This window comes from Oryx dammah, unplaced genomic scaffold, assembly GCF_014754425.2.
Source record: "Oryx dammah isolate SB20612 unplaced genomic scaffold, SCBI_Odam_1.1 HiC_scaffold_26, whole genome shotgun sequence".
Lineage (NCBI taxonomy): Eukaryota > Metazoa > Chordata > Mammalia > Artiodactyla > Bovidae > Oryx > Oryx dammah.
The window spans coordinates 64,086,903-64,112,119 of record NW_024070210.1 but is presented as its reverse complement, the minus strand read 5'-3'; the positions used below and the strand labels follow the sequence as shown (position 1 = coordinate 64,112,119).

At 36.4% G+C, this 25,217-nt stretch overlaps 1 protein-coding gene across 3 annotated transcripts in view; it reads left to right on the top strand.

Moving 5' to 3' along the window:
* The window catches only part of TMEM62 (transmembrane protein 62), a 37,520-nt gene that overhangs the window by 8,694 nt on the left and 3,609 nt on the right, over positions 1–25,217 (top strand). For 2 of the 3 annotated variants that reach the window (XM_040226809.1, XM_040226811.1), the window contains 9 exons: positions 68–209; positions 2,594–2,718; positions 2,861–2,983; positions 8,088–8,243; positions 11,891–12,050; positions 16,112–16,225; positions 18,629–18,713; positions 23,417–23,521; positions 24,952–25,070. In XM_040226809.1, coding sequence (XP_040082743.1) covers positions 68–209; positions 2,594–2,718; positions 2,861–2,983; positions 8,088–8,243; positions 11,891–12,050; positions 16,112–16,225; positions 18,629–18,713; positions 23,417–23,521; positions 24,952–25,070 — 1,129 coding nt within the window. The remainder of the gene's footprint in view (positions 1–67; positions 210–2,593; positions 2,719–2,860; positions 2,984–8,087; positions 8,244–11,890; positions 12,051–16,111; positions 16,226–18,628; positions 18,714–23,416; positions 23,522–24,951; positions 25,071–25,217) is intronic. The other variant, XM_040226810.1, reaches the window with a different exon arrangement.

Here is a 25,217-nt window from a genome sequence, read left to right as displayed (position 1 = left end):
CAGGAATTTAAACTCATTTTGTCTTCCTATGATTGCACTAAAGCTTTCTTGTCTTGTTATTTTTTAGGAAGTATTCTGCCGTACGGAGGGATGGCTCTTTTCGTTATGTCCACAGTACTCCCTTTGGCAACTATTCTTTCATCTCTTTGGATGCCAGCCTTAATCCAGGGCCTAAGAGACCTTTTAATTTCTTTGGAATTTTAGATCAGGTACAGTGAAAATCCCACTTCCTTTTGCAGCTAATGTATTTTATTTTTTTCAGATACATGTGGCTCACTTAAAAGTTATCCTAGGTAAACAAATTCTTATCTAGAAATGCTTGAGAAAAATTCTACTGTGGTTTTGGGTATGGCTAGAAGAAATTATTGACCCCTTCAGCCCTATTATTGCTATCCCTATTCTTGTCCCCAAACCTGGGAAAGGAATAACTCACATTTTATATCATGAAATTAAAAGGTGCTTGCTTCTTGGAAGGAAAACTATGACAAACCTAGACAGCATATTAAAAAGCAAAGACATCTCTTTGCCAACAAAGGTCCATCTAGTCAAAGCTATGGTTTTTCCAGTAGTCATGTCATGTACAAACGTAAGATTTGGATCATAAAGAAGGCTGAGCGCAGAAGAATTGATGCTTTTGAATTGTGGTGCTGGAGATGACTCTTGAGAGTCCTTTGGATTGTAAGGAGATAAAACCAGTCAATCCTGAAGGAAATCAAGCCTGAATATTCATTGGAAGGACTGATGCAAAAGTTGAAACTTCAGTGTTTTGGCTACCTGATGTGAACAGCCACCTCACTGGAAAAGATGCTGATGCTGAGAAAGATTGAAGGCAAGATGATTGAAGGCAAGAGGAGAAGGAGGCAGTAGAGGTTAAGATGGTTACATAGCATCAGTGTCTTGATAGACATGAATTTGAGCAAACTCTAGGAGACAGTGGACCGTAGATAAGCCTGGCAAGCTGCAGTCCATGAGGCTGCAAAGAGCTGGACATGACTTAATGACTGAACAACAACGGTAAACATTTATTGAATAGGTACTAAGTAGAGCATGCAATTTGCAAGGTGCAGAACATACAGCTTTGTTTACAAATGGCATATTCCTATATCCCCACAGTTGCCATTTCTAACAAATGGTCTATTTTTTTTTTTTTTTTTTTGGTAAGAGAAGGGCAACTGTTGAAGTAAATACGTTTCTTTTAAAGTATCTTTTGTAAGCTTGGTGAAAATTGTTGCTGGGTTGAAACTGTATGGAAAGTCACATCTGAGAACCTCTGATTATGTCTTAGTACAGCAAATGTCAATGATTATGTGCACGTATGTAAGACATGTGTGCCCATATGCAAGGGTGATAAGATCAAGTCTCTGGCCTCTTAGAATATTTAATCTACTGTTGGAGCTTAAGACCTGTGTAGAATTAACTATAATGAAAAGCAGAATTGTTAAATGCATTGTGTTTATTAGCTATTTTATTAAATGAAAGTGTATTTTTTTGACTATCTACCCAGTGTCTTTAGACAGTCTAGAGTTGATTAGCTTATTATTTTAAAGCTTACCCTGTAGATTAGTGTTTTTTAAGGTATAATTAGATAATCTGCATGAAAAACAGCTATTTTGTAAAATGCAGATTCTCATACTTTGTCCAAGACTTACCAAATTAGAAAACCTGAAGGTAGGACCCAGGAATTCATTGCTATAAGTACTTCACAGGTAATATTAATGTATATTTATATATGTACAAGTTATTTCAGAAGTTATCTTTATGAGTGATGATTTACATAGAATAAATGCACTCATTTAGAGTATTTGAAGGATTTTGACAAGTATATGTACTGATGTAACTCACTACGATCAAGAGAGAACATTCCATTACTATAGAAAATTCTGTTGTATTGTTGATCTTCACTTGCAGTTCTGGGGAACCACTGATTGGTTTTCTGTCAGTATAGATTAGTGCTGCTTGTTCTAGAATTTTATGTGAATGAAATCATACAGTATGAACTCTTGTGTCTGGCTTCTTTTGCTTAATATATCTCTAAGATTCATCCATGTTACTATGTGTGTGCTTTTTCACTGCTGAGTAGTATTCCATTGTACACATACGGATATATTGCAATTTTCTGATGGTTTCTAGTTTTTGTCTATTATGAGTAGAATATTGTGAACATTCTAGTACAAAGCTTCCTTTGGATATATGTGCATCTTATTTTATAAACTTAGTTTTGATATCCTCTTTGTTTATTACACTGTGGTATACAGGGCTGAGAAGATTAGTGGTTCTTCTTCATTTCCATGAAGAAATTTAGAAGTAAAGAAAGAAATTTATATAATTTAAAGAGTATTTCTGTTTCCTTATGTCAAGTGGGAATAATCCCTGTCCTAGTTAGCGCAGACTTGTTTTTAGGATCAAATGAATTATAATGTATGTTTAAACAGTTTGAAACTTACAGAGGCCCATACAGGTCATTGATTAGTAAAGTTTAAGCCTTAGACATAATATACTTATTATAAAACCTCAAGAGAGTTGTATAATCCATTGACATTAGATTTTAGCCCGAGCCCTAATTAAAGCTCCTCCTATTTTTCTCTGATTTCAGAAACAGATGGAGGAGCTTTCGTTACTGGCCAAGGAAAGTAGTTGGAGCAACCACAGTATTTGGTTTGGACACTTTACAACATCCACTGTCCTTTCTCCATCACCAGGACTTCGATCAATAATGAGGTGAGACAGGCTTCCAAAATCAAGATTGTTTTTAGGTCTTTTCTGTTTTCTACCTATTTTGCTTTTCTAAAGAGGTATTTTTATTAACTTGGCATCATAAGCTATCTTTGTTCATTTATTTCATTTGCTTTTTATTGATTAGTTCGGCTACAGCTTATTTGTGTGGGCATCTTCATACCCTTGGTGGACTCATGCCTGTTTTGCACACGCGTCACTTCCAGGGCCCTTTGGAACTTGAGCTAGGAGACTGGAAGAATAACAGAAGGTAAGGGAACTACCCCACAAAATACAACTTACACGTGTAAATTTTGCTAAAGCGATAATAGCTTTCTGATCACTACCATGAATGATCCCAGTTAAGGAAAAACTTGTGATATCTCTCTGTTTTTGAAGGGAAATATGTATCTGACAGTCTTTATCCTTATGCAGAAACCTTGTTGCAGCAGTTATGTTTGCCATTGCTATGTTACATTGAAGTTTCAAATGTATCCTCTAGGAAATAGTTTTCAAACTGCAGTGTACACAAGCTCTTAGAGGAGCTTATGAAAAATAAAGATTACCAGGCCCTCACTCTAGAGATTTTGGTTGTGTTGGTCTGGGTTAGGACACAGAAACTACTTTTTCTTAAAAAGTCTACCAGGTGCTCAAGAGACTATACTTTGAGAAACATTCAGTTCAGTTCAGTCGCTCAGTCGTGTCTGACACTTTGAGACCCCATGAATTGCAGCATGCCAGGCCTTCCTGTCCATCACCAACTCCTAGAGTCCACTCAGACTCACGTCCATCGAGTCAATGATGCCATCCAGCCATCTCATCCTCTGTCGTCCCCTTTTCCTCCTGCCCCCAATCCCTCCCAGCATCAGAGTCTTTTCCAATGAGTCAACTCTTTGCATGAGGTGGCCAAAGTACTGGAGTTTCAGCTTTAGCATCAGTCCTTCCAAAGAAATCCCAGGACTGATCTCCTTCAGAATGAACTGGTTGGATCTCCTTGCAAGCCAAGGGACTCTCAAGAGTCTTCTCCAATACCACAGTTCAAAAGCATCAATTCTTTGGCGCCCAGCTTTCTTCACAGTCCAACTCTCACATCCATAAATGACCACAGGAAAAACCATAGCCTTGACTAGACAGACCTTTGTTGGCAAAGTAATGTCTCTGCTTTTCAATATGCTGTCTAGGTTGGTCATAACTTTTCTTCCAAGGAGCAAGCATCTTTTAATTTTATGGCTGTAGTCACCATCCGCAGTGATTCTGGAGCCGCCCAAAATAAAGTCTGACACTGTTTCCACTGTTTCCCCATCTATTTCCCATGAAGTGATGAGACCAGATGCCATGATCTTTGTTTTCTGAATGTTGAGCTTTAAGCCAACTTTTTCACTCTCCACTTTCACTTTCATCAAGAGGCTTTTTAGTTCCTCTTCACTTTCTGCCATAAGGGTGGTGTCATCTGCATATCTGAGGTTATTGATATTTCCCCAGCAATCTTGATTCCAGCTGGTGCTTCTTCCAGCCCAGCGTTTCTCATGATGTACTCTGCATAGAAGTTAAATAAGCAGGGTGACAATATACAGCCTTGATGTACTCCATTTCCTCTTTGGAACCAGTCTGTTCCATGTCCAGTTCTAACTGTTGCTTCCTGACCTGCATACAGGTTTCTCAAGAGGCAGGTCAGGTGGTCTGGTATTCCCATCTCTTTCAGAATTTTCCACAGTTTGTTGTGATCCACACAGTCAAAGGCTTTGGCATAGTCAATAAAGCAGAAATAGATGTTTTTCTGGAACTCTCTTGCTTTTTCGATGATCCAGAGGATGTTGGCAACTTGATCTCTGGTTCCTCTGCCTTTTCTAAAACCAGCTTGAACATCTGGAAGTTCACGATTCATGTATTGCTGAAGCCTGGCTTGGAGAATTTTGAGCATTCCTTTACTAGCGTGTGAGATGAGGGCAACTGTGCGGTAGTTTGAGCATTCTTTGGCATTGTCTTTCTTTGGGATTGGAATGAAAACTGACCTTTTCCAGTCTTGTGGCCACTGCTGAGTTTTCCAAATGTGCTGGCATATTGAGTGCAGCACTTTCACAGCATCATCTTTCAGGATTTGAAATAGCTCAACTGGAATTCCATCACCTCCACCAGCTTTGTTCGTAGTGATGCTTTCTAAGGCCCACATGAGTTCACATTCCAGGATGTCTGGCTCTAGGTCATTGTGATTATCTTGAGAAACATTAGGGCTAGAAATATGTCATATCTCTCCCTAAATTTTGTATTTGCTTTTCTAGTTACTGCTGCAATATATTAGTGATTTAAATTCTTCAAATAGATTACAGTTGGTCTTTATTAAGGTTAAAGTCTTTTAAAAATTATTATTATTAAGCATTTTTTAAATTGTAGTATAGTTGATGTATAATATTGTATAAGTTACAGGTATATAGTATAGTGATTCACAGTTTTTAAAAGTTATACTCAATTATTATTATAAATTATTGGCCATATTCCCTGTGTGGCACAATATCCCAGTAGCTCACTTTATATATAATAGTTTGTACCTCTAACCCCTTGCTTCTGTCTTGCTCCTCCTTTCTTCCCTCTCCCCAGTGGTAACTACTAGTTTATTCTCTTTATCTGTAAGTCTGTTTCTTTTTCATTATATTCCCTAGTTTGTTGTAGTTTTTAGATAACACATATAAGTGATCTTATACAGTATTTGTCTTTCTCTGTCTGATTTATTCACTTAGCATACTACCCTCCAAGTCCATCATTGTTACAAATGGCAAAATTCCATTCTTTTTTATGGCTATTTTTCCATTGTATATATTTCATATCTTTATCCATTTTTATGTTGATGGACACTTAGTTTGCTTCCATATCTTGACAGTTGTAAATAATTCTGCTATGAACTTTGGGGTGCATGTATCTTTTCAAATTGGATATATACCCAGGAGTGGAAGTGCTGGATCATATGGTAGTTCTAGGGTTAAAGTGTTTTGAAGAGAAAACATAACTTATTTATCAAAAGCATACAGTATAGTTGAATATATGTTTATTGAGAAGAATGCAGTATATACTTGAGAATAACTATTTAAGTGCAAGTATGAGTATAGATAACTACCATCTCATTGTTTTATATCAATTGCTATTTAACTTTGTTAAACCCAGTGCTATGAAGATGTTAGATACTCAGTAAATATTTGTTAAGCTGAATGTTATCTTGCTATTTTTAACTACTGTTGACCTTTGAACCACACAGTCTGAACTGTGCAGGTCCATGTATACGCAGATTTTTTTCACGAAGTACTTACTACAGTACCTCACAATCGGTGTTTAGTTGAATCCATGGATGCAGAACTGAGATTATGGAGGCCTGACTGGGAAGTCATACTCAGATTTTCGACTGCTTGAGTGTTGGTGCCCCAACCCCTGCATTGTTCAAGGGTCAACTGTACCTCCATTAATTAAAAAGCAGTTTTATATCTTGGAAAGTACTTACTCATTTCAGTTGGCTTTTCTAGAAACTGTGTAAGAGCTAAGCTTGAAGCCTCTAATTATTTGGCAACTGTAATTACTTTGAACTAAGACCTGCCTGTTCATGATGGTGAGGCTGTGGGCTGGACTAGAATTGCTTTTTACCAGATAGCCTTCCTAAACCTTGTTCAACTTCTTGATTTCTTATATATGCTACAGTTACAAGTTAAGTCATGTTAATTATGAAACCATTTCCTTTCTTTCTCTTCCCACCTGCTCTCCTGTGTTCCACTCTAGGGTTTTATCTAGAGTTTGTCTTACTGAAAAAAACTTTTATCTGCCCTTATAAATATTTAAATTTTATTATATATTGTTCAGTCACTCAGTCGTATCTGACTCTTTGTGACCCCATAGACTGCAGCATGCCAGGCTTCCCTGTCTTTCACCATCTCCTGGAACTTGCTCAAATTCATGTCCATTGAGTCAGTGATGCCATCCAACCGTCTTGCCCTAATATTATGTATTAGTACAATAGAAGAGTTTTTTTTTTTTTTTTTCCGGCTTCACTGTGCTGCTTGTGGGATCTTAGTTTCCCAACCGGGGACTGAATCTATGCCCTCAGCAAAGGAAAGTGTAGAGTCCTAGCTATTAGACTGCTAGGAAATTCCCTAGAAGAGTTTTTAAAAACAGTTAGTATGTTAGTAATGTTAGACTAGGCTTTGTTGGGTATGCAAATAAATCTAGAAATATCAGTGGCTTAACCCAACAGATGTTTAGTTTTTTTTTTTTTTCAGTTTTGTAAACTCATACTGGGAGTATGACTCATAGTATGAGCCAGGGAAATTCACAGCCACAGGGACACTCTGGGATTCAGACTTCCTCCATCTTACAATGTGACTATTTCAACACCTCAATTCCAGGGCAGGGAAGAGAGCATGGAGAACTCATACCCACTCTTAAGTACTTTGGACCAGAAGTGTGATACATGTCACTTCTGTTCACAGCCCATTGGCCAGAACTAGTCACATGGTCCCAACCTAATACCAGGGAGACTGGGAAATGCAGGGGAGCACATAGAATATTTGGTGACTCATTGGAAAAGACTTTGATGCTGGGAGGGATTGGGGGCAGGAGAAGAAGGGGACGACAGAGGATGAGATGGCTGGATGGCATCACAGACTCGATGGACGTGAGTCTGAGTGAACTCTGGGAGATGGTGATAGACAGGGAGGCCCGGCATGCTGCAATTCATGGGGTCTCAAAGAGCCGGACATGACTGAGCGACTGAACCGAACTGAACTGAACTGATTGTTTCTGCCATAGCTAAACATTTTTCTCTTCAGTTTTAAAAGTTAGAAAATACAGAACTTTGCTTATTCTTTAATGAATAGTTATACCTTTCAATGTGCATTTAGAAAATCAAAACCACTTAACTTTTGCTATTTGCTTTGAAATTATAGAAATAAATGTTTTAAAAAAGAATTAAAGGTTTCAAATTGTGCTCATTTTAATATTTTATGTAGCATTGTTGATAGGATGAAGAATGTTAGATGTTAGGCTTATGATGAATATTTTAGGTTCAAAATAGCCTTAAAGCATAGAAATCAAATAATTTAATTCAATAAACATTTATTTAAAAATTAAGAGTACATGCTATTTACCAGGCATTATTTTAGGATACAGTGAAAATTCATTATTTCAATCAGATTACAATTGTGACAAATGTCACGTATGACAAAATGTAAAAGTGAAAGGCACAAGGAAGGAAAGAGGAACAATATTATTTACTCTGCATTCCAATAAGTAATCTCAGAAAGTATAATTTTATGTTTTTACCTTTGTTCTGTTTTTATCCGTCAGTCCCTCTTAAAATATGAAATGACTAAATCACCTCATTGTTCTCTGGTTTCTAGGTACCGGATCTTTGCTTTTGATCATGACCTCTTTAGCTTTGCAGATTTGATCTTTGGAGAGTGGCCTGTGGTTCTTATCACTAATCCTAAGTCACTTCTCTATAGTTCTGCTAAACATGAACCACTAGAAAGACTCCTTCACTCAACACACATCAGGTATGTAGCAATTTTTCAGAATTTACTTTTAGTCTGTTATTGATAGAGAATAAGTCATTGTGATTGCATTCTCATGTGAAAGCTGTGAGATGCCCCACTTTAGTTTTATCAACGATGTAAACATTATATACATTGCCTACTATTTCATTCCCATTCAGTTAAAAAATACATAGTTTTTAAGCTGCTGAAATTTAAAAAAATTTAGAAACCCACAATCCTATCATTATTGTTTCTCTTTTATTTCAGCTTCTGTATATGCATGTTTTTACACTGCCATAATCATAATGTATCTATTCATTTGTATCCTACTTTAACAAATTTATATCATATATCAGAAAGATATATTTTAAAATTTTGCTGCATAACCTTTCAAAAAAGCAAAAACTATATAAACCTTATAGAATTGAAAATTTATTTGGCATATGAATTTGACAGTATATGTCAATGGAATATTTTTTCTTTTAAAATTTTTTCTGGCTCTGCTGTGCAGCATGGGGGATCCTGGTTCCCCAACCAGAGACTGAACCTATGTCCCTTACAGTGAAAGCATGGAGTCTTAACCACTGGATGTCCAGGGACGTCCCAACTTATTTTTTACTGAAGTATAGTTGAATTATAATGTTGTGTCAGTTACTCCTATACAGGAAAGTGATTCAGTTATACATTTATATACATTTTAAAAATTTTCTTTTCCATTATGGTTTATCACAAGATATTGAGTATAGTTTCCTGTGCTATACAGTAGGACCTTATTGTTTCTCTATTCTATATATACCAGTCCAACCCTCTCCCACTCCCCTGCCCCTTGGCATTCTGTCCCTATGTCCCTGATTCTGTTTCATAGATAGATTCATTTGTGTCATGTTTTAGATTCCACATATAAGTGATAACATAGTGTATTTGTCTTTCTCTTTCTGACTTCTTCACTTACTATGATAATCTCTAGTTGCATCCATGTTCCTGAAAATGGCATTATTTTGTTCTTTTTTATGGCTGAGTAGTATTAAATAGAATCTTAATGAAACATTACCACTCCTTTTGGAAAGAGACTTATAACCTTTTGCAAACATAAGGGCACTTGTTTTAATATACTTTTTAAAATTTTATTTTGAAAAGTAGCATGACATAACTTTTGGGAAATAGGGTAATGGGATTATATGTGTATTCCTGTCCTATCCCCCACCCCCTAATAGAACTATTGTTAACATGAGTTTTCTTTCTCAGGCATTCTCTTTCAGGCATGTATTTACATAGTCATAATCATAGAGTACAGTGTATTCTAATTCCTACCTTTTTTCTGTCAACAGAGGGAATGGATCATAGTATATGTAACTATTTTCCTATCTTGAGGATGAACATCTGATGCATATAGATTCTTCCTTCATTTGAATAATTGCTTTAGACAGAGTTCTAGAAATGGGATTCTAGCTGAAATAGTTTGAATTCCTTTGTGACTGCTGATAAAGGTTTTCTAACTACTTTATTTTTTTGCAACTAAAATCATTACTCTTTTAAAAAAATTTTGGTAAAATATGCATAAAATTTACCATGTTAATCATTTTTAATGTACAGTACTTTCATATTGTTGTACAACCATCACCACCATTTATTTTATCTTCCAAAACTGTAACTCTGTACCCATTCAATACTTAACTCCCTGTTCTCCCTGCCCCCAGCCCCCAGCAACCATTATTCTACTTTCCGTCTCTATGGACTTGACTATTTTAGGTACCTCATATAGGAGAATCATATATCTGTCCTTTGGTGACTGGCTTCTTTCATTTAGTGTAATGTCTTCACCCATTTAAAAAAAAAGATTTATTTATTTATTTTTGGTTGTATTTTTGCTCCCGGGGTTTCTCTAGTTGCAGTGAGCTGGGGCTCCTCTCTAGTTGCTGATGTGCCGGTTTCTCATTACAGTGGCTTCTTTTGTTGAGGAGCACAAGCTCTAGGTGCACAGGCTTCAGTAGTTATGACTTGCAAGGTCTAGAGCACAGGCTTAGTAGTTGTATACAGGCTTAGTTGCTCTGAGGCATGAGGAGTGTTTCCAGACCAGGGATCGAACCCATGTCCCCTGCATTGGGAGGCAGATTCTTATCTGCTGCATCACCAAGGAATTCTGTCTTCACCAGTTTTGAAGCAAGTGTCAGAATCTTCTTCCTTTTTAAGGCTGAATATTGTTTCATTGCATGTATATACCATATTTTGTTTATCCATTCCTCTGTTGAGGTGGCTCAGTTGGCAAAGAGCCTGCCAGCAATGCAGGAGACCCAGGTTTGATCCCTGGATCGGGAAGATTCCCTGGAGAAGGAAATAGCAACCCACTCTAGTATTCTTGCATGGAGAGTCCCAAGGACAGAGGAGCCTGGTAGGCTATAGACCATGGGGTTGCGAAAGAGTTGGACATGACTGAGTGACTAAACCTACCAGCCTATTCATCTGTTGATAGACACTTTTGCTTCCAACGTTTCACTATTGTGAATAATGCTATGAATATGTGTATAAATATATGTGTTCCAGTCACTGCTTTCAGTTCTTTTGGGTATATATTCAGAAGTGGAATTGCTGGATCATATGGTAATTCTATGTTTCATTTTTTGAGAAACTGCCATACTGTTTTCCATTGTGGCTGTGTCATTTCAGATTCTCAACCAGCAGTGTACAAGGAACCTGATTATTTTTTAAAACAGGTACTAATTTATAATGTTACCAAGAAATAGGAGTGCAAATTTCACAGAACTCTTATCATTATTGGATACTGTACTTTTAAAAATATTTACTCATTATTCTGGAAAAAAAGGGTACCAAGCTGTTTTATTTCTTTTGATTACTAGGTAAGTGGAACATATATCTCTCAGTTATGTTTCTTGATAGGAGGTGGATATCAGATTTAGATTTAGGATAGTTTCTAATTTCTCACCTTTTCAGGTTTGCTGAGTTATACAACTCCAGAAGCCACCATTTACAAAGAAATCAGATCATATAAATAGTGTCGTATGAATAGTTGCAGAGTGTAATGGTCAATTTTACAGTTGCCCTTTGTTCGTTATCTCTGGGATATTGGTTCCAGAACCCCCTGCGAATACCAGAGTCTTCAGATGCTCAAGTCCCTTATGTAATGTGGTGTAGTATTTGCCTATAACCTATACTTCAAATCTTACCTAGATTACCTATGGGCTTTTCTAGTGGCTCAGTGGTAAAGAATCCACGTGCAATGCTGGAGATGGCGTGTTTGATCCCTGGGTCGGGAAGATCCCCTGGAGAAGGAAATGGCAACCCACTCTAGTATTCTTGCCTGGGAAATCCCATGGACAGAGGATCTGGCGGGCTATATTCCATGGGGTTGCAAAAGAGTTGGATACAACTTAGTGACTGAACAACAGATTACTTAATAATACCTAATACAATTTAACTTCTGTGTAAATAGTTGCTGGTGCAAGGCAAATGCAAGTTTTGTCAAATTTTTTTTTTCTGAATATTTTGAACCCATGGTTGGTTGAATCCACAGGTTCCACATCTCAGGAACCTGAAGATCAACCGATGGAAGGTTTACTGTAATCATATCTTTTCAGGTTATAACAGAGTTATTCTTCTTTATAGAAACAATGGCAAATACCTAAAACCATGCATTTATGCTTTCATTTTAGAGTCCTGGCCTTTTCCTTATCCTCCATTACTTCAGTTGCAGTTAAGATTGACGGAGTTCATTTAGGGCAAGCTAGTCATTTGTCTGGTCCTATTTTCATACTAAAGTGGAACCCAAGAAACTACAGTAATAAGACACATAACATAGAAGTAATCGTTCAGGTAAGTTAGTAATTTTCAACTTGGTATGTAAATGATTAGTAACCACATTGAACTTTGATTTTTTTTTTTTTTAGTCAGTTGATTAAGATGAAGCTAAGTAAAACATTTTGAATACACTGGATTTAATATGTTCTGAACATAGACACTCAGGAGCAATTCTGCTGTTAGACTGAAAAGTGGGCAGAGAACACAAGTGTGCAACTATTGACTGCAGTTCCCTCTTTTTTAATCCCAGTGAATTTTGCTTTCTTCCAACTTTGGCCAGAATTTCCCCAATATATCTAAAGATAATAGAATAAGTCAGAAGACATGTATTTATGTGCCCACACCTTTGATTGCTGTCTCCAAGTATAGGAAAATTGTGTTTACTATTTTGAAAGCCTAGGAGAATTTTCAAAGCATCAAAGAGATTTTTTTGTTTGGGGAGTGGGCATTGATAGTATATGCAGTGACTGCCTGCCTATCCCTTTTCTGATTCAGCTTGTGGAGCATTTAATTCAGTAGACCTGCCAGAGTAGAAAGTGATCATCATTACCCAAATAGAGCAGTTTTATCAATACACTGAAACACATTAGGTGATAGACTATGCTAAAAAATTAGTTTCTGGAGATAAAGGCCTGTCAGTCTCTACCACACTTTGGTTTGATGACAGTTCTAAGCTAATCTTTTAATGTTAAGTTTTAGTTTGAAGATTGCCAAGTAATCCTTCAAAAAACACATGTAATTATTCTCATCTTTTTAATATGTGTGTCACAAAGAAGGATTTTGAGCAGGAAGGAGCTATTTACTGAGCGTCTTCTAAGACACTTAGATTTTTTTTTTTTTACTAAATTCATGTAACAGTCTTCCATGATGTAAGTTTTATCTCATAGATGAGGAAACAGGAGAAGGCACTTTGCAGTGCCACTCATCTGCTTAGAAAGAAGAAGAAACTCATGGGTAGGATGTGGAAGGAGGGGATGCTCTCCTTAATGTCTTTCATATTAGAAGTTGGCTTATTTTAAAATGACTTGAAGATATAAGTACATGTAGAATAAATTGTTCCCTATCTTTACAGTCATGGGGAAGAAGTGAGAGCAACCGTAGACCTGCTGAATCTTTGGATTGCTTGTTTTATAAGGAAGAAACCATAGTTCACATTCCTCAAAACATTTCTGCCTGCTTAGTTGAATCCTTAGTAAAAAAGTGAAATAACATATATTTTTATATGTTTCATATTTCTAACATTTTTGAGATGTAATTTATATTTAAAACCCCATATATTTAAGAGTATAGTTTGGTGAGTTTTGACTTTCTTACATATCTTTGAAACCATTACTACAATCAATACCATCTGTCTCCCTCAAAAGTCTTCTTATGCCCTTTTGCAACTGCTTTCCTTCCACCCCCATTTCAGGCAACCACTGATCTGTTTTCTGTCTATATGAATATAATTCTAAGAAATTAGTCTACTGAATACTAAAATAGGGACCTAGTCCCCTTATTCATCAATGAGAAAATTCTGTCCTTTTAAATACAGTTTACATATAGATTAGTCTAAGAGAAAACTTCATGGGAGAAGACACTGATTTATTTTATTTTATCTATGCATGTATTTATTGAATATCTGTACATTTCCAGGCAACCTAGTACAAACTAGACCTTTCAATCAGTTCTCAAGTGTGGTTCCTGAAGTAGTAGCATCAACAGCACCTGGAAACTCATTAGAAGTCCCATCCCAAACCTACGGATCAGAAACTCTGGAGATGGAAGCTAACCCTATGTATTGACAGTCCCTCCAGGTGATTCTGATGTGCACGAAAGTTTGAGAACCAGAATGTAAGATTATTGTGCCTGCTTTGCTAATTTAAAGAGTAAACTCTAGAAATCTCTATCTCTCAAAGAGAATCTCTGCATTAAAATAAGAACTTTAAAAAAAACCCAAGAATATGGAATTCAGAGTAAGAACATTTGAGAAATAAAAGTTTGATAAACACCAGTGCAAGTTCTTATTGCTATTTTAAAGCTTTTCATGATAGGGAAATTTTAAAATAAATGAAAGAGATAATACTATAATGAATTCCCAACTTTAACGAATCGCCCAACTTTAAAGATTATCAACTTATGAACAGTCTTGTTTCATCTATACCCCATCCACTTCTCCCTGTACCACAATGTTATTTCATCTGTGTAAATATTAATATGACAGTATGTATCACTAAAAGATAACTATTTTTAAAAAGTAATGATAATACCACATCACACCTGAAAAATTAACACTTATACCTTAATTTCAAACTATCCAGCTAATGTTCCAGTTTTCCCATTTTGTCATTTATATTGCATTTGGAATTCAGAATTCCAAATCAGAATTCAGACAAGGCTCAAATATTGCATTTAGCTGATTTTCTTTTCAGTTTCTTAATCTATAGGTTTCCTTTCCATCCTCCTTTTTTCCTCCTTGCAATTTGTTTGCTTTAGAAACTGGACCTTTTATCCTGTAGTGTTTCTGTATTCTGGATTTTTGCTGTTTGTATCCATGTGGTATTATGTAGTATGATTTTCTACCCCCTATAGTTTCTATAACTGGTAGTTAGATTTTAAGGTTTGATCATATTTGAGTCTCTGTTTTTTGGCAGGAATACTTCCTTTGGTGTTTTATGCTTTTATCAGAAGCTTATAATATCTGGTTGTCTCTCTTTTAAGAATATTAAAATTGATCACTGTCTTAGATATTGTTGACCCTATACAGTGGTGTGCTGGTAAATGTTTAACCACTAACTTGGGGCATGTTTGAAGGGAGGAAGTTGATTTATACCAATTTCCATAGTATAAATATTCTTCCTGTAGCTGGTTTTAAGCTACCAATACATTAGCTGGTCTGCAAAGTTCCTGCTACTGCTGCTGCTGCTGCTAAGTCGCTTCAGTCGTGTCCGACTCTGTGCAACCCCATAGACGGCAGCCCAGCAGGCTCCCCTGTCCCTGGGATTCTCCAGGCAAGAACACTGGAGTGCAAAGTTCCTGAACATGTGCAATTGGCCCTTGTCAGACAAGCCAGTGCCAGCACAATGCTGGCTTATCCTCCATTCACTGTGGGAATTCTAGCACCGATTGATAGTCTGAGATTAGATAAATTATTTCATTGGAGTTATAAAATGGTGATAGTAAAATTGCCACTCTTACTTATATGAGTATTAATTAGAAGAGCCCCATAAAGAAGCAATTTGCCTCACCTATTTGATACCTAGATATAGAGTTCATAAAGGAAAGGCAGGATGAAGTCTTCATTCATCCTCCACCTTCCCTCTTCTAAACCTGTTTTCAGAATAATGAGTTCTCTACCATCTGCCAAACATAACCAAATAAGTCTTTTAGTATTATTATGAATTCACAGTTTAAAAAAACGTGGTTGGTATGTTTCACTCCATTGCATTTATTCTTTCTGATGCTCAATTGTCCCATCTTTGGCTAGTGGGAGACTCTCTAAGTTGGCCACTAAGTCCTCTGATACAATCCTAATAGTCCTTGTTAAGTTTTCTTGCTTTCTGGTACAAAGATGTTCCAAGCCCTTGTGCATTTCTTACCCAGGAATTGGAATCAGCTATTTCTCTAAAGAGCATTGGTTTCTTGTAGTGGGGAATTTTATTTTGAGACCAAAATCTGGACACTAGCCCAGCTAGCTCATTACTGTTTTTAGGTCTTTTCAATAAGCAAAGGGAAATACAGATTTTTTTTTTTTAAAGACTACTTTGTGATACACACTGATATTTCCAATTCAAATCTAGAATTACAAAGTTTAAAAGAAGTTTTATTTAAAGTGCTCATATGTTCACCTGAAACTACCACAACATTGTTAATCAGCTACACCCCAGTACTAAAGAAAAAGTTTAAAGTTTAAAAAAAATAAAGTATGAAGATACTCTGAAAAAAAAAAAATCAAGTTCTCATAGAAAGACTCAAAAATAAATGAAAAAAGGTGTCACTTATTCTGTGATAACTGACAAAAATTATTGGAAACTTAATCTTAGAACATTGTACATATTTGTACATGAGGGTTGCTTCCCTATTGTGCTTATTCCTAGGATTCTGCTGGAAGAATTAAGAGTGTTCACCACATATTTTCAGCTCGAGAGGATATTCAGCTCAGATTTGATCCCCTAGCATCATTTATTCTCCTTACTGACCATTGTACTGTGGTGAGTAAATTCAACTTACTATTATATATGTTTTTACTAGATTTGGTAGGTCTAATGTCATAAATAATATACTCATGGGATGAGAAAGCAGCACCTTATCAAATTAAAAGTTTAGTTGTTTGTCTAGGAGAATACAATGACTTTAAATTGATTTGAATTAAAAGAAAGGAGACACGGACGTGTAGTACCTGTTCTGGAACCTGGTTCTAAGTAATGACATAAAACAAGGATTACTAAGGGAATTATAGGAACTGTGCTAAATTAGGATATTTCAAAAATGATATTTCTTCCCACATAAATAATACATGCTTAATATAAAAAAATTGGAAAATTTAGAAATAAAGTATAATGAACCCCACATCATTCCTTTATCACAATAACCATTATAACCATTGTATTTCTTGTTATAATACTATTTGTTTATTTTTCTCTTATTTACATTTGGATATAAGTTTTTACTATAAAATGGTAATATACTTTTCATTCTCTTTTTCCATTTGATTTTTTCTACTGAGGAATTTATTTTGATTGTTTTCTTACATCAAATTTGTTTTATAAATGATGCTTATTGGCTGCATTATATTGTCATAGATATACCTTAATTTATTTGACCATTTCCCTATTGTTGAGCATTTGTTTCCAATTTTTCCCTCTACTGTAAAAATATTGCTTGTTTCTGCATTTATTAGTTTTTTGGAAATTTCTGGAAATGAATTGTTGGATTAAAGAATGGACACATTATTCTATATGCTTCATTTATTTATTATATAATTTATATAATTACACAGATTTAAAAATTATTTATTATATTCATTGTTTTTGGTCTGTTCTCCCTCATGAAAAGATAAGTCCCATGAGGGCAAGAATGTCTTTTTGGTATGCCTAACACAAGTAGACCCTCAAATAAGGATTTCATGAATGAATAAATATTTTTATTTTTTAGTTTTTAATATACAGTCAAACTGTCTTTCAGAGAGTCTTTGGCAATTTACAGTCTAGTTTCCTCAGATCTCCCTCTCCTGGGTATTAACATAAAATGCACTACAATGTTGAGAAAGTGAAAAGTGAAAGTGAAGTCGCTCAGTCGTGTCCGACTCTTTGCGACCCCATGGACTGTAGCCTACCAGGCTCCTCTGTCCATGGGATTTTCCAGGCAATAGTACTAGAGTGGATTGCCATTTCCTTCTCCAATGGATCTTCCCAACCTAGGAATCGAACCCAGGTCTCCCGCATTGTAGACAAACGCTTTACTGTCTGAGCCACCAGGGAAATGTTGAGAACAAAATTTAAACCCCCTTCATTTCACCTCCCAAAGATAGCTTAATCTCCTCTTATATCCTCATAGACTTAATGTGCATTCCTTATTATTTTAATTTACGCTTATCACTTGTGTGATTGAACGTTAAAAAAAATGCCTAATGGGTATTTGCATCTCATTTTTACAAATCATTTATTTTTCTTTTGGGGATTTTTAATAGTCACCTAGATCAGGCTTTGAAAACTTTGGTGTACTTATGAATCACTTGAAAATGTGAGTAACAGGCTGATTCTGATTAGTAGAGCTGAAATGGGGCCTGAGATTCTGTGTTCCTAAGAGGCTCAAGGTGATTCCAGAGATGACCTGGGGCCCATACTTGGAGAACAAGAACCTAGATTACATGTCTCTTCACTATGAATTAATCTTCAAGTGAGTGATTTCCTGGTGGAGAAAGCATAAAGAAATGCAGTCTCTGTTTATTCAGCTTGTAGTGTATTGCATACTGGTTTTTTTTTTCCCCACTTTTATGCTTTTTAAAAAAAGTTTTTATTTTATATTGGAGTATAGTTGATTAACAGTGTTGTGATAGTTTCAGGTGTACAGCAAAGTGATTCAGTTATACATTTACATGTATCTATTCTTTTTCAAATTCTTTTTCCATTTAGGTTGTTACATAATATTGAGCAGAGTTCCCTGTGCTATACAGTAGGTCTTTGTTGATTATCCACTTTAAATATAGCAGTATGTACATGTCCATCCCAAACTACCTAACTATCCCTTCCCCTCTTCTGCCTCCCCCTGTAACTGTAAATTTGTAACACTCTTATAAGACTTTAAATAAAACAGTATAAATTATACTTAACCTAGTACACTGAAAGTGGGCTGTTTTAATTTGATTTTATGTAACTGTATGAAATTATTTAGTTTCAATGTTGGTCCAGGTATCCAAATCTTAAAAACAAATGCTGAGGCAACTTATAATTATCTTCTTTGCTGCATCAGATTTTCAATTCTCTTTGATTGTATATTTTTCTTATATAGTCATTTCTCCTAATGGTGTCATTTCTATTTGTGTTAATGGGGCTATTTATAAAAACTGAAGATGTATCCATATGTCTGTTTCATGTTAATTTCTTTGTCTGCAGGCCCGGGTCATATTTGTGATGATTGTGCTGATCCAGCTCATCATTCTCATTATTTTTCGGTATCAAGTATATCCAGAGCATAAAGGTTAGTCACCATGGGTTCCTTTTATCCTTAGAAGACCTTACGTCCGTGCATCCCATAATCTCCTGACTAAATAAATTATCAGTGCAGACTGTCTTTGCCTGAACTCTGTGAGGTGCATCCTTCAAACTATCTTGCTCACATCAAACCCCCTTTTCCGTACCATTTTCTCCAGCCTTTCCAGGTCATAATGAACTTTTCTGTCTCTGAATCCCAAGAGTCCTTCGTAAGGATTAATTCTGTACTTAACCAGCCAATCACCTTGTTTACATCACAACTTCAAATGCATGTATTTTCTCCTCAATCAGACTCAAGTTCCTCAATATAGGAGCTCTTGTTTAGTACTTCTGTTTTCTACAGCACCCAGCACTGAGTTTGTGTACTACAAACAATAAATATTGACACTTGTTGAAGTAAGTGTTCCTTATTCCTTCCTGGCTTGGATGAAATCCCAGGAACTAATTGTGGGGAAGGGGAGGATTGTAGTAAAGATTAAACCATAAGATGGTTAACTGCATAGGTAGTATACATATCCTACTGAATGTTTTCCTGCTTATATATATTTTTAAAAATTCTGTGAAAAAGTTCAAAAAGCATTATTGCACAAAATGTAAATAAATAAATATTTGAAGGAGGCCTCAGTCTCATGTGGGACTACCAGTATTTTTGTAGAGTTATTTAAAATTTACAGTGTATTTTTACTTACATTATCTTAATCTTACAACAATGCTGTGAGGTAGGTATTATTGTTTCCCATTTAAAGACTAGAAAACTGAGGACCTCAGAGTTAATGTAGGTTATCTCGTATCTTATAGCTAATAAGAGTCTGAATCCAGGTCAGTTCTTTTCTGTAAACAACACTTCTCAATCTGACTACACCTTAGAATGCCCTGGGAACTTTAAAAATCGCAGTGTCTACACAGTCCTTTCAGTGCTTACACAGAATGTCTGCGGGTAGGACCTAAGCATAAGTATTTTTTAAAGCTCCTCAGATGATTCCAGTGTGCGGTAGGGCTGAGAAGCATAGCTCTGTCCAAAGCAGTATTTTTCAGTCCTGCTGCCTAGAATCCCGTGGGTTGCTGCCTCAACTCCCCTGTTTCCCAGGCCAACTAAATCGGAATCTCTGGAGGGTGAGAGTTGGGCATGAGTATTTTCTAAAAGTTCCCCCAGGTTATTCTAATGTACGGGCAAAGTAGAGAATCATTGCTTACAATTTATAACATAGCTGCCTCTAAGGCTAAAGAATGATATATTTAAAATAAATAAATAATGATAGTGAATGGATACATAGATCAATACTTTGAGAAGTACCAGACTAGAATGAGAGATGAATGAGTAGTAAGTATGCAACACACAAAGTGAGAAAGGTCACGTGTTGTCAGGCTTTGTCTGTAGTTATCTGTCGGGTTGAACAGTGTTATGAGTATAAAATGAAGATGCTGGTCTACTAGGGAAGACCTGCCATTTAACTTATATCAGGCTGTCTTTCACTGAGGCTAGTCCTTTAAGTAGGACTGTTTCCCCTCAGGTGTTGCTCAGTGTGTACTGAGCTTCCCATCATAGTCTTCTGATAACTGGTATATGATCAGCCGCAGACGAGTGAAATGGCTGGCTGGGGTTGAGGATCTGTGATGCTCTAGTCTGTGGCTGCAGAATAAAGCCCTGGTGCTTTGGCTTTCTGGCACTGTATTTTAAGAGGTGTCAATTTGGAAATCTTTTAGGGATCCCTTTCAGTTGAAGTAAGAGGATAACTGAGTTAAGAGCTGCATCACATATGGGAAAGGAGTATTTGGACAGATACTCATGTTAACTTTATTTATTTTTTTAAAATTTTTACTTTATTTTACTTTACAATACTGTATTGGTTTTGCCATACATTGACATGAATCCAACATGGGTGTACATGCGTTCCCAAACATGAACCCCCCTCCCACCTCCCTCCCCATAACATCTCTCTGGGTCATCCCCATGCACCAGCCCCAAGCATCCTGTATCCTGCATCGGACATAGACTGGCGATTTGTTTCTTACATGATAGTATACATGTTTCAATGCCATTCTCCCAAATCATCCCACCCTCTCCCTCTCCCTCTGAGTCCAAAAGTCTGCTCTACACATCTGTGTCTCTTTTGCTATCTTGCATACAGGGTCATCATTGCCATCTTTCTAAATTCCATATATATTTGTTAGTATACTGTATTGGTGTTTTTCTTTCTGGCTTACTTCACTCTGTATAATCGGCTCCAGTTTCATCCATCTCATCAGAACTGATTCAAATGTATTCTTTTTAACGGCTGAGTAATACTCCATTGTGTATATGTACCACAGCTTTCTTATCCATTCATCTGCTGATGGACATCTAGGTTGTTTCCATGTCCTGGCTATTATAAACAGTGCTGCGATGAACATTGGGGTACGTGTGTCTCTTTCAATTCTGGTTTCCTCAGTGTGTATGCCCAGCAGTGGGATTGCTGGGTGATAAGGCAGTTCTATTTGCAATTTTTTAAGGAATCTCCACACTGTTCTCCATAGTGGCTGTACTAGTTTGCATTCCCACCAACAGTGTAGGAGGGTTCCCTTTTCTCCACACCCTCTCCAGCATTTATTGCTTGCAGATTTTTGGATCGCAGCCATTCTGACTGGTGTGAAGTGGTACCTCATTGTGGTTTTGATTTGCATTTCTCTAATAATGAGTGATGTTGAGCATCTTTTATGTGTTTGTTAGCCATCCGTATGTCTTCTTTGGAAAAATGTCTATTTAGTTCTTTGGCCCATTTTTTGATTGGTCCGTTTATTTTTCTGGAATTGAGCTGCATAAGTTGCTGGTATATTTTTGAAATTAGTTGTTTGTTAGTTGCTTCATTTGCTATTATTTTCTCCCATTCAGAAGGCTGTCTTTTCACCTTGCTTATAGTTTCCTTTGTTGTACAGAAGCTTTTAATTTTAATTAGATCGCATTTGTTTATTTTTGCTTTTATTTCCAGAATTCATGTTAACTTTAGATATTCATACTTAAGATTAAATTTTGATATTTGCCTTTGAGATATATATATATATAGTTTTTAAAAAATCTATTGGAGTATATTTGATTTATAATGTATTTCAGGTATACAGCAAAATGATTCAGTTATACATATGCATGTATCCATTCTTTCTCAGATTCTTTCCTCATGTAGGTTATCACAGAAGATTGAGTAAAGTTCCTTGTGCTATACATTGTTGTTCAGTCACTCACTCATGTCCGACTCTTTGTGACACTATGGATTGTAGCATGCCAGGCTTCCCTCTCCATCACCAACTCCTGGAGCTTGCTCAAACTCAGGTCCATTGAGTCGGTGAGGCCATCCGACCGTCTCATCCTCTGTTGTCCCCTTCTCCTCCTGCCTTCAATATTTCCCAGTATCAGGGTCTTTTCCAGTGAGTCGGCTCTTCACATCAGGTTTCCAGTACTGGGGCTTCATCTTCAGCATTAGTCCTTCTGATGAATATTCAGGACTGAGTTTCTTCAGGATTGACTAGTTTGATCTGCTTGCTGGCCAAGGGACTTTCAAGAGTCTTCTCCAGGACCACAGTTTGAAGGCATCAGTTCTTCAGCGCTCCGTGTTTTTTATCGTCTAGCTCTCACATCCGTACATGACTACTGGAAAAACTATAGCTTTGACTACAGACATTGGTTGGCAAAGTAATGTCTCTGTTTTTTAATGTGCTGTCTGGGTTGGTCATAGCTTTTCTTCCAAGGAGCAAGCGTCTTTTAATTTCATGGCTACGGTCACTATTCACAGTGATTTTGGAGACCAATAAAATAAAGTCTTGTCACTGTTTCCATTGTTTCTCCATCTGTTTGCCATGAAGTGATGTGATCAGGGGCCATGATCTTAGTTGTTTTAAGCTAACTTTTTCACTCTCCTCTTTAACCTTCATTAAGAGGCTCTTTAGTTCTTCTTTGCTTTCTGCCATAAGTGTGGTATCATCTGCATATCTGAGATTATTGATATTTCTCCCTGCAATCTTGATTCCAACTTGTGCTTCTTCCAGCTTGGCATTTTGCATGATGTACTTTGCATAGAAGTTAGATAAGCAGGGTGACAGTAGATAGCCTTGATGTACTGTTTTCCCAATTTGAAACCAAAACTGCTATACAGTACATCCTTGTTGATTATTTGTCTTAAACATAGTGTGTTCGAATAGGAAATGGCAACCCAGTCTGGTATTCTTGCCTTGAAAATTCCACGGATGGAAGAGCCTAGTGGGATATAGTCTTTGGGGTTGCAAAGAGTCAGACATGGCTGAGCACGCACTCATGCACACATTTAGGTTGCTTCCATGTCTTAGCTATTGTAAATAGTGCTGCAGTGCACCCAGAACACTGGGTGACCTGTGACATACCTTGATACAACTTTTGGAAGTTTGTACGTTCGGATACTAAGTCTCATGGAAAACAAAGACTTGATCATTTTTTGACCATAGAATATTTATGTGTATGTGTCTTGCATCTACACCATTGCTTTGAACTTCCTACCCTCTGTAATTCTAAGTGAAATAGCTTCCCCGAATTCCTGCCAACTGCTGATTTAAAGTAATATCATCCATATTACAAATGATTTGCTGAAGATGTAGTAGATAGCCATTGGAAGTCTTCTAGAAAATATTTTAAAGTGCCTGAACTTTGAATGTGTTTACTGGAGTTTTCAAATTTATTCTGTTTAGGATCACCAGGATTTACAAATTTGACGTCATTTTCCCTTCATGTCTTGAGCAAACTAAATATCTCCTACTATTCTGTGTTGCTGCTGACCCTGTATACAGTGCTGGGTAAGTCATTAGGAAACCCGAGATTGTGGAGAATTCTGCCAAAGAATGTATTGAGAATTTTAACATTAGCCATTTAACATTAGCTTCTTTTCCCAGGGCATGATCTTGGGGAATACAGTCCTTTCCTAACTTAAAGGACATTTAATCAACACCAGGCTAAGTTAAGGGTGCTGAGAGGACCATGACAATTAGTATTTGTGTAGAAACTTAATAGAAGATAGAAGTTCAGCTTAAATGTCATCTCCTCAGAGCAGCCTTTGATCACGTTAAAGCTTTGTCCTCTATTTCACCACACTTATTTCTTTCATTACTTTGTCAGAATTTATGAAAGTTCCTTACTAAGAGTCATTTAGGAGTTAATATATCCTTAGTCTATATCTTATACTTTCAGTCCATCTTTGGACTTTTATTTCCTCATTAGTTACTCCCACCAGAGAACAGAAAGTAGTTAAATAAAAATATGACTCTTTACAATTTTGTATAACAAGCTATGGCAGATTCCCCTTTGGAGGTTGGTTTCCTTGTTAGAAGACGGGTTGAGGCTGTTTTAGACACTTGTTTTCCACTAGGACCAAAGCATGTGATTTGCTTCTTGACTGTAAAGGGAAACATTAGAAGAGGAGAAGTTGTTCCATTTTTAAAGGTTAAAACTTAAACTTAGATGTATCTAATAGAGTATATATAATATATATCTGAGAAAATTACCTGTGACTTTTAAAAGTTGAACTCTACTCTTACCAGCAAATGATAGTATTGCATTTTGAGAAGGGAAATCCGACTGTCCCTTAATCACTCTTGACAATATAGTAGTTCCAGAAGCCTGCACATTGAGAAGGAGCAGTAAATAATAGCAGGGAGTAGAGAAAAGTCATTCTGGCACTGCAGATGAAAAAATAAAGAAGTCAGTTAAGCGATGAACATGTTAACCTTGAGTATGTAGTTGATGTACAAAGTAAGGATTGTGGGTCAGCAAGAAGAGGATAAAATATATTCACTAATATTAATAAGAAAGATAAGTACATTTTAGAATGATTAAAGTCTTATTGCTTAAAGGAGTAAATTTCAGTTATCTGGAAGATTAAGTATGATGTCTATGGTACCTTTTTGCTTCTTAAAGGAAAGTTAATGCATTACTGCAATACAATCTTCTAAAATTTGTGAATGTACTCCAGTCTGTTTCTGGAATCTATTCCAGATATAGCACTTAGGCAATTTTATAATCTAGAGAAATAGGGAGCAAAAGAGCAAATAATTGGTTGGCTGGGATATTGGGTACAACACAGAGATTAACAGAGAAGAAAAGCTTTGCAAATAAATGCTTATAGATGACTAGTTTCATATTTCTTCATTAGTCCTAAAATGTATCCTGTGATGTGTGTAATCAGAGTCATAGTTATATAAATTCCTTTCCTATCCATTGCCTCTTTCAGGCCCATGGTTTGTTGGTGAAATCACTAAAGGCAAATTGGGCTGCTGCTTTTCCTTTGGGATCTTTGTTGATGGACATTTCCTACAAGGCAGTGTAACGTTTATAGTTGGAATTCTCCAGGTAAGAATTCAGAAATACAATTTAAGAACATCTTGGTTTTGCTGGACTAATTGCATAACAATTATGAATTATATCCAAAATCCCAAATTAAATACCACAGATCATGTGTCCTAACCTACCGGCAGGGCAGTCTTTAGTATTTGGTGT